The sequence below is a fragment of the Aythya ferina genome (assembly GCF_964211825.1).
Source record: "Aythya ferina genome assembly, chromosome: 2".
NCBI classification, from domain to species: domain Eukaryota; kingdom Metazoa; phylum Chordata; class Aves; order Anseriformes; family Anatidae; genus Aythya; species Aythya ferina.
The window spans coordinates 46,572,264-46,582,024 of record NC_140297.1 but is presented as its reverse complement, the minus strand read 5'-3'; the positions used below and the strand labels follow the sequence as shown (position 1 = coordinate 46,582,024).

The following is a 9,761-nucleotide window of genomic DNA, read 5'->3' as shown; positions in this document are numbered from 1 at the left end:
CCCTCTTTTTTTCACCTCAGACCAGTTTCCTTACAGCTGACAGGAGCTGTTGTCTGTCTGACTGGGAGACCTGGCTTGAAATACGGGAGCAAAGTGCTTTTACTGGAAAATTCATAGCTTTACAGATTTTTATTTTTAATTGTGAACAAAAAAAAATTGGTTTCTTGGCATGTTGTCACCTCCCTCACTCTTTTGAGCCCTGCTATGAGTTACCTGCTCCTCTCTTTCCCCATGCCCCCGCTCCCTTCCCTCGGCTGGGCCTAATGAAGCTCCCAGCTGCTGCTCTTCACCTCTGGACTTTGCTGCTTCTCCTTCAGCCCCCCAGGGGAAAGGTTCCAGTGGCCAAAACCTCACCGATGTCTCCCGGTTATATTAGTTCATCCCATGAGAAGGATTACCTCTACTCACCTCCCACGCCTCGCTTACACAACTTGTGTGAGTCACCCAGATCCTAAAGCAGGACGTGTGGCTGAAGTGCCAGCACACAGAAGACCACTGATACCCGTGTCACCCAGCTGGACCATGGCCCCTGGCTTCAGCAGAAGCCCAGACAGGGTGGGAACGTGGTCGAGGCAGGGCCTCTCTGGCTTTTTACACATCCCTTCCCCAAAAGCATCCCCTGTTCTGGACCTGTTGCAGCAGCGCAGCAGCTCGGTCCTGTTGGGTGAGTTCCTGTGGGCTTAGGAGGTTTACAGGGCCAAGCATTTATTTTTTCAGTCTATATAAGCAGGCTACAGAGCTAGCCAATGCCTCCTTTTGGAAAACACAGCCACCCAAAACCCTGCTGTTAGGGTGCAGGTGCCCCCGCATCAGAGTTGTCTGTTTCAGAGGTAGCAGCACAGAGCGAGTCAGTTTTCCCCCATGTGGCAGGACATTAATCACAGAAATGACAAGCGAGCAAACCTGGAGCCAAGGAAAACCAGGAGGTGCTGAGCCGACCAAAAGTACTTTTGGATAGAGAGAGGCTGCTTGAGTGTCAAGGGAGGGGAACTTGCATGTGTGCGTAGGTGTCGGGCTCCATCCTGCTTCGGGGTAGTCCAGGAGCGAGGACGGCAAATCCCCCCAAATATTTGTTCTCCTGCTTAAGTCTGAGTAGGGCTGCATGTGTGTGGTGACAGGGAATGCAAACCAAACCCACTTCCTTGGCTTTGAAATTTGGACTGGGGCTGAGCTCTGCTCAGGTAGGATGTCAGGGCAGGGTTTCGCTTATTCAGCACAAGCGCTAGGCAGTGTAACACGGCTGTAGCCAAGCTAAATCCACAGCAGCTCTTTTTCCAGGCACACCCCTGTTTATCTCAGGCCTTCTGTGCTCAAGCAGCTCCAGCGGTTCGCAGCGTGCTGGGCAGCATCTTGCCTTCGCTCTTCGGAAAGGATTTAAGGGTAATGATGGATACAGAGCGCGCTTTGTTCTCCTCAGTGTCTGTGCTCCCTCTCATCTCCTCACACGAATTTCTTCCACTCGCTCAGAGAATCCTGTTCGTGCTTGTGCTGTAACTGCAGTACCCGAAAAATCAGGCAGGGATTTGGGTTTAGGTTGCTCTCAAGTCACCTGGGACCCTGCAAGGACAAAGCATCTTTCTGTGAGCCACGCTCCCACCACCCAAAGTCAAGCACAGCCCATCTGTCTGTTACAGCTCACAGTTGTTTGGAAGACTAAACATTCCCCAAACTGGGTGAATAGACAAATTTCAAAGCATATTCGGTCACCTACCATGAGGGTGGCTGCGGGGAAGACCCCCAGGTGCTCCTTTTGACCCCAGCACGGTGTGTGTGAAGCATCAGCTGGGGTTTCACAGCCCCTGAGCCTTACCAAGCATCTCGGGGCTTTTGCAGACCTGGCCAAGAGACACTTTGGGTGATCTACACTGGTTCATTCAATTCTTTTTAAGTGAAAAGAGAAGCTTTAAATTTTGATTCTGAACAGCGCGAGCATCGCCAGAGGGGGGAAAAAAGCAATAAAGGCAGTGACAGAGCCGGCAGCTCTCCCCATGGTGGCACACAGGGGTTAATACCGAGATTCAAAAGCCCAGAGCTCTGTCCCCAGCCACACGGGTACAAAGACCAGCGGTGCTGGAAACCAGGTCAGCCCCAGGCAGGTCCCCGAAGCCAGGCACCAAGCCACCAGCAAGGGCACAGCACAGAGCCAGCGCCTCCTTATCCTGCACCATCGCTGGCCTCTGCCGCCCAGCCTGGCGAGCAAGGGGAGCTGGCTTGGTTTTATTTGTTGTTAGCTGTGGGAAAAACACTTGTGTGGATTCCTTTGTTTAACCCCCAGGAGAAGAAGCATTGATGCTACAGCTGCTGAGGGAGATGAGGGGAGAAACATAGGGGCTGACATGCTCCAGACTGAACCACAGGAGCTGGGTAGGAGCAAAGGCACAGCCACGTGTACCAAAAGGGTGCTGGCACAGCATCCCCCTTTGGGACAGGGGCTCAAAAATAAAGTTACAGAAGCTACCGTGAGCTAGAAAAGCAAGCCCTACAGCCCCTGTTTGGTTGTGATCAGTTTGAGGGGTCCACAGCAGCCCTTCACAGGGTGGTAAGCCCAAAACTTCCCTGGGGGGGTTTGGGTGGCACCATGGCAGGAGCTGGGTGTTCAGGCACTTGCAGCACCCCTCAAGGGCAGCCCCACAGAGGGGCTGTGTTCCCTCTGCCACCCAAACCCCATTTTTTGTGCTTCACGTCGCCATCTCCATCACTGAAACGTGAGCTCAGCCACTGTGCAGAAACCCCTAGGAAACCGTCCCAGCCATATTCCCAGCCGTTCCCTTATGTTTAGCCGAGTCGCCTCTCAGCAGGCTCATGGTATTTCGCGTTCGGTTTATTTTGTTTTGTTTTATAACAAAAACAAGCGGCGGGCTGAGAAAGGAAAGCTGGCTGGGCCGTTCTCAGCATTGGCCGGAGCCGCCTGAACCCTCCCTGCGGCCGGGCGGCTGCTGGAAGCCTGGAGACTTCTTTCTTGGCCAGACAGTTTTGATTAAAGCCGGTGCTAAGCAGGCTGTCCAGGGGCAGAGCAGCCTCACTCCAGCTCCTCTCGGCTCCGGACGGCAGCGGCATGGTGCTGCGGGGAGCCTGCCTGCTCCTCTGCCTCGTCTCCCTCGCCCAGGTCTCCGGCCAGCAAAACGGCAAGGGGCGGCAGAAGCCAGGGGCGGCCAAGAAAGGTGAGCAGAGCCCCGGGGACCCTGCCCGGCTCAGGGGGGGGATGCAATCAGCCTGGCTGTTTAAGGGTGCTGCGATGAAGCTTTTAAAAAAAGCATTTAAAACCTAATCGTGTGTCTTTTTTGCTACCCTCCATAGAAGTGCTTGTGTAGCCCCTCTGTAAATGAGCAAGGATACTGAAATGGTTTGGGCACGTTGCTGCCCTGACTATATTCGTTTTGAGCATTGTAGGGCACCCTATTTCCCATGTCCTAAGGTTCTCCCCAGACTTTCCCCTTACTAACATCTCCATTTCTCCAACCCCTACCTCCACTCATTCATTTTTTGGGGGGAGACATTAAGCGCTGGATGCCAGACAGCTGCTGCAGACTTGCAGCCGGGAGCAGGCAGGCAAAAGCAACGCTGTATCACCCGTAAAACAGCAGCAGGGCTCTTTGTTTTAAAGCAGTTCGAGTCCTTCCTCCCCGTGGCACAGCGCAGAGGACAGTGCAGGTAAGCAGGAGGCTGATGCTGCAGCCTGTGGCGTGCGGTCCTGCCCGCTGCTGGGTCCGGCTGCAGTCGCCTGTGCTTGGCTTTGCCCTTTGGAGCGGACCCGAGAGCAAGGAGGAAGCATCCCAGGAATTTTGTTTGGCCGGGCTGCCCCGCACGCTCTCCCGGCGGCTATTTTTGTCGGGTCCTGTCCTTGAGAAACTTTTCCATTTTCTCCCAGCGGGTCTTTCTATGAAAGCGCTCCGTGTCTGCCGAGCCCACGGCGGTGCCTCGCGCCTGCCTTCTGCAGCACAAGTGCCCTCCTAGACTGATGCAGGGCATTAGTCTGCATTGCACTGCTGGGATGTGCCAGAAGAGAGGTTCATTTCTTAGGGAAATCTTATTTTTCTCTGAAAGAAGAAAACAAGTGATGGGAGAAAAATCACGTCTTGGACAGGAAAAACCATCTCCAATCTAAACCACTTTTGAGGGGCCACAATTTTTTTCCCCTGGAAATCAAGCCATATGAAACAGCTGGAGGCATTTTTTCCCCCTGATTTCTCACCAAAGGAGAGGTCAAGTTTTCTGTGGGGAAAAGAAGAATCCCCACCAGCCTGGCATTTTTTGGCCGGCCGCATCCAGCCCCGTGGTGGGTTAGGTGCCTTGCCTTTACTGGAAGCACTCGGCACTCCTGGGTTAATGAATTTCCAATTTTGACAAGCACCAGGGGGGTGCAGAAGGAGGGAAAAAAGCACTTGCAATCCCTGGAGGGACTCCTCTTGGCCCCCAGCCCCTCGCCCCCTCCAGGACAAGGGCAGGATGTCACCCTCCTGTCCCCAGCCCTGTCCCCAGCCCTTCACCAGGGTGGGTTGGGCAGGGGGAGGCCATCGCAGGGTCAGGCATTTTGTTGGGTTCGTGCTCTTTAATCTGCAGGGGCAAGCCACAAGTGTTAGAAAAGAAAACGATGCTTCGAGCCAAGCCTCTTCAGTTCTCTTTTTCTCTTTTCTTTCCTTGGGCTTCTTCTTTATTTTACATGATGTAATTATCGCTTGCATTTGGATCCACTTCAGAAAAAAAAAATGGTGCCATTTCAATGTGAAAAAGCCAAAACACAGCATTTCGAAAATGCTGAAATAACACGTTCGCTTTGCCTGTGTTTTCCCCCTCCCCTCAGATTGCTGCCCAGCAATTTTTCCAGCCACAGCAGTTCAGCAAACTCCCCCTGAGCCCTGCATGGGTCAATGCCTCTGGGGGTCCAGGCTGGGGACCCCTCATCACGGTCACAGCAGGGGCCATGAGGGCACAGGAAGAGCACCTCTGTGTGGCTCTCACATGTGTTTTAAAGGTATTTGGAGTCCAGATGCTTAAATCTGTGGGTAGAGGCTGATTTGGGCTCCTGAATCTGCCCCAAATCCTTGTATGATCCCATAGCTTCATAGTAAGGGAGGGACCTCAGAAAATGCCTGCAAATATTTCCAGCAACACAAGCCCTGTGTGGGGGTGCTCTGGCCTTGAGGAAATAGAAATGCACAGAAAAATACTGCTGGCAAAAATAATAATAAAATATATATCAGTATTTGCTGATATAGCCATGACACTTGCTTTTTGGCTGAAGTGCAAATCAACCAGCAGAAAGGAGTTGCCAGAAATATGAACTCTTTTTCACAAAAAAAAAATAAAAATAAAAATAAAAATAAATTGTTGCTGGATCCATTTTCTCCCCAGGTGAAGTTGCTGCTGCAGGAATGACTTGGAAGCCAATGACTTGGAAACCTGTTAGTGAGCAGGACAGGGTAGTTATCAAGGAGATGTGTCCACCTGGGGTGCCAGGGGCCCTCCAGCATGAGACTGGCACAGCAAACCCAGCTGGAGCCGCCCCACGGCTCACTAAGGGTGTCTCACCGTGGCCTTTGGATGTTACTTAAACCTGGGGGACATTTGTTGTGCTGCAAGAGAGACATGGGTGAAAAATACCATTAATTAATTAGCTGTTTCCCACAAAGTGTTTTCATCAAAGGCACCAAAAATAATAGCTCGTGCCTTAGGGTTAACCAGACCCATTAAAGTTAATTGAGCAAGGAGTAAAGCAGCTTAAAGCCCTCCTCCTGATCCTTCTGACTCCCAGCTGCTTACACCAGGTGAGATGAAGCAGCAGCACCTGAGGAGCAGCAGTGACAGTGCAATGATACAAATTCCCTGGTGTCTGACCTCCCACCTCCATGCCATAACTGGCCCTTCTGCTCCTACGCAGGAGAAATCAGGGTCTGATGACTAGTTGGTGCTAAGCCACAGGTAGCTGTTTAAGGCTAACAAAATCTTACCAAAGGCTTTTTCATCTCCTTCACATCTCTTGTCTTAGGAGACATCATGGTAGCTTGCAGTAGGGAAAGTGTGTGAGCCTGAGTAGCTTTACAGAGGAGGCTGCAAGGAAAGCAGGGTCCTCGTTGCAAAGAAGGTTTTGTCCTTTACATCCAAGAGGAAGTTGTCTTCAGAAGTCTCTATTATTTAAGAAAAAGAGGCATTTTCTTAAGAAAGTATCTCTGTGATCTCATTGTGCCCCTAGTAGCACTTGGTCTGCTGGGTAAGAGCATCTACAATGCCAGAGGCAACACAGATAGCAAGACACAGGCTTAGGTAGGAGGCCACAACCAACTCCTCAGCCAAGGAAGCATCTTCTCATAGCAGAAGACCAGCTCTGGCTCTTTTTTTGGTACCTGTCCCCAGCCAGGGCAAAGGCAGAGACAGAGGCAGCTGTGATGGTGTGCCTGCCAATGTAGGAATCTGGGCTGCTGGTGCAACCAGGCTAGCGAGCAAATATTCTCTCTGATGGGTGTGCTAGGGGACAGATATTGGCTTTGTGGATGCTTTTTGTTTGTCTTTCTCTGCAGGCAGGGAAATGGGGGGTTTTTGATTATAGGAACAGCTTCAGCTGCCTCCCTGGGGGACGCGGTGGATGTTTATGCTCCTCCCTTGATTTCTCCAACAGATGGTGTAAGCCTCAAAATGATTGAAGACCTGAAGGCCATGATTGACAACATCTCTCAGGAGGTTGCTCTACTGAAGGAAAAGCAAGCACTTCAGACAGGTAAAGGACTCCTTGAAGAAGGCACGGCTTTCACTTTGAGAGAGGAGCTGCTTGTAAAGCTGTTGCCATTGCTCCATGCATTTTGATAAGGGATGCCCAAGTACTCCATGACGAAGTGTCCATCACAGGGAGAGAGTTGGGGATCAAAGCAATGCATGGCCTTGTTGCAGTTCCTCCAGGCAGAGGAAGCTCCTCAGGCAGTTAATCACATGAGCTGTGCAGCATATGGCCCCCTTCTTTATGTGCTAGAGCTTCCCATTTCTAAAGCTATTGATATTTCCATGACACTAAGCCAGATGTTCATTTCCCTCCATGAATCAGCGGGATGGGTAATAGATTATTTTGCATTTCAGTCAAACGCAGTTTACTCTTTGTTTGCTGCAGTCTTGTGGCTGAAGCCCAGTGAGATGGTTACCTGATCCCTCGTACATCCCCAGGGAACCTTGCTGGGGGTCGGTCCCACCACGCCTCGTGTGACACACACACAGTATGGTCTCAAAATGTTCATTTTCCAGACCTGCTCCATGGTTATTCTCTGCAAACTCCATGACATCAGTAGGAGAGGGACTTGCAGAACATGCTACAGAAATGTGCTAAAAATGCAAGTTAGGGAGAATTTCCTCCCTAAAAGAAAGAAACACAAGCAAAATCAAGGCTTTAGATCCAGGCTCACATTCACTGAGATGTAATTGGTCTGGATATTAATGAATGGCTCTGATTAGCTATTGTTTGGATAGAGTACCCTGCGCTCTCAGGGTTTAAAGATTAAAAATTTTAAAAAAATCACTGCTCTTAACATTAAAATCAGATTAAAATCAGAGGCAAGTAGATATTTCCTCTGAAGACCTCAAGCTATGCAAGCACAACACTTCTGATCAAAACCCATTAAAAAAAAATATATATTTTTTTTTCATGCTTGCATAATCGAGATTGTTGAATTGGAATTGCAGGCTGTTTTTTCCAAAACACTCCAGCCCCCAGCAGAGACAAATGTTGCTTCCCAAGGCGAGAAAGCACAGCCCCATTTCGGGAAGAGAACAGGCGGGGAGAGGGGACGCTGAGGACAGAGACATGGGCACCCCCAGGTCCTTTTTGGGGGGCCGTTTCCAAATGTGGAGGCTGCATCCTTTTTACATGGGACATAAGTGTGAGGCGGCAGCACCACAGCTTGCCCAAGAGATGAGTGCCGAATTTAAAACCAATTCCCTTCTTCTCTCTCTGTCCCATCCATGCGGCCACCTCCTAGTCTGCCTGAAAGGCACCAAAATTCACCTAAAATGCTACCTGGCGTTCTCTGAGAGCAAGACGTACCACGAGGCCAGCGAGCACTGCATCTCGCAGGGCGGCACGCTCGGCACGCCGCAGAATGGGGAGGAGAACGACGCGCTCTACGACTACATGCGCAAGAGCATCGGGGCCGAGGCAGAGATCTGGATGGGCCTCAACGACATGGCATCCGAGGGCAAGTGGGTCGACATGACGGGCGGTCCCGTCCGCTACAAGAACTGGGAGACCGAGATCACCACCCAGCCCGACGGCGGCAAGCTGGAAAACTGCGCGGCCCTGTCGGGGGCGGCGGTGGGCAAGTGGTTTGACAAGAGGTGCAAGGAGCAGCTGCCGTACGTCTGCCAGTTCATGATCGTGTAGCGGGGCCGTGTAGAGCTATAGGGTGGCTACGTGCACACCCAAGCGTGCACGCACACATGCACGGGCCCACACGCACCTTCACGTAGCACCATAGCCTGGGCAGCCGCTGCAGCCCGGCGTAGGGTCGAAGCTGTGCTGCCTTTCACTCGGCTGCATCCAGCACCGTTCGCATCCTTCCCCCTAAGGCATGATCCATAGATATATTTTTGTACACAGGGAATTTACAAGGTGGTTTCGGCGAAGAACCAGTGTGACAGCCTGGATGTTTCAGCTACCCAGACTGTCACTCTGCAGTCTCCGTTCCCACCTCGCCGAACCTTGCTGGGACACCGGCAATGCCAGTCTGTGCCTTCTCCTCCGGCTTTGCTCCCCTGCAATCCCAATTTCGGGATCGGGTCCTGTCTCAGAGAGCAGAGGGTGTTAATTTTGCTGTTGGGCTTGTCGGCCCGGTACCATTCTGCTCAATGGGCTGATGTGCTGAGAAGGATGCCCTTCCCAAAAGCATCCCCCGGTTTTTGACCTTTTTCTCACCAGTCAGAAGAAAATGTTTCACTGACTTCCATGGGGGAGCTAGCCCCAGCATCTGACCTTTTGAAAAAAATCCCACCACAAGCTTTATTTAAGCTCCTATACAAAGGAGGAAGCAGTGATTAGTTGCAGCATACTCAGTCAAATGCATTATTGGAAGTAGAAGGTGAAAGTAATTAGGTAAATAACAAAAATGTAAAGCTACGAGGGAATATGCTGCCATATAAAAGACAACTGTCTATCAAAAATGAACCCTGAGAAGTCTGACTTTAGCCACTTTAGGAATCATATCACTTGTTTTAGTGATGGAAACACAGCTTGGCAAACACAAACCTGCTGAGTACAGTTTGTGCCCACAGAGTCACACCCAGCTGAAGATCTGGCCTTGGTAAATTTTTGCTGAGAAAAGGGTTAAAACAAATAAATAAAGAAATGGGAACAATGGGAAAGGATTGCAGAGCATCCTGACAGCTGAACACAGCCTTGTTGACATTGATTTGCTGACTGCTGGCTGAAATGCATCAGCGGCTCCTTGAAGTCCAGTGCTTGGTACTGGCCCTGCCCTTTGGGTTACACGTCCCTAGCATGGCCAGACAGAGGGCATCCCAATGGGACTCGTAGTGAGACAAATTTTGATTTGTTGTTTTGCTTAAAAACAGCACAGTGGTGGGTCTTCAGAACATCATGTGGGAGAGCCAAGCCGGAGGGGTCAAAAGCACACACACAGTGCATACTTCCCAGGCTGTCATTATTGCCAAACTTTCTGCTGTTCAAATGAATACGAAATAAATATATATATAGCTTGCTGAAGGAATGGAGCTGAGTCAATGTGGTCAGACTGCTTCCTTCTCCCACTCCTTGCATTTCTCTTCTA

The 9,761-nt window shown here is 50.9% G+C and overlaps 1 protein-coding gene across 1 annotated transcript; it reads left to right on the top strand.

Annotated features, from left to right (window-relative positions):
• Window positions 1-2,667: 2,667 nt before the first annotated feature.
• Window positions 2,668-9,710, top strand: CLEC3B (C-type lectin domain family 3 member B). The gene is made up of 3 exons (XM_084509462.1): window positions 2,668-3,161; window positions 6,614-6,712; window positions 7,959-9,710. The coding sequence occupies exons 1-3, from the start codon at window positions 3,056-3,058 to the stop codon at window positions 8,357-8,359; spliced, it is 606 nt and encodes a 201-aa protein (XP_084365588.1). The 5' UTR covers window positions 2,668-3,055; the 3' UTR covers window positions 8,360-9,710.
• Window positions 9,711-9,761: the final 51 nt, after the last annotated feature.

Coding starts and splice junctions, on each gene's coding strand:
- CLEC3B (XM_084509462.1), top strand. CDS start 3,056: ATGGTGCTGCGGGGAGCCTGCCTGCTCCTCTGCCTCGTCTCCCTCGCC. Junction 3,162..6,613: donor GCCAGGGGCGGCCAAGAAAG/GTGAGCAGAGCC, acceptor TTTCTCCAACAG/ATGGTGTAAGCCTCAAAATG. Junction 6,713..7,958: donor AAAGCAAGCACTTCAGACAG/GTAAAGGACTCC, acceptor GCCACCTCCTAG/TCTGCCTGAAAGGCACCAAA.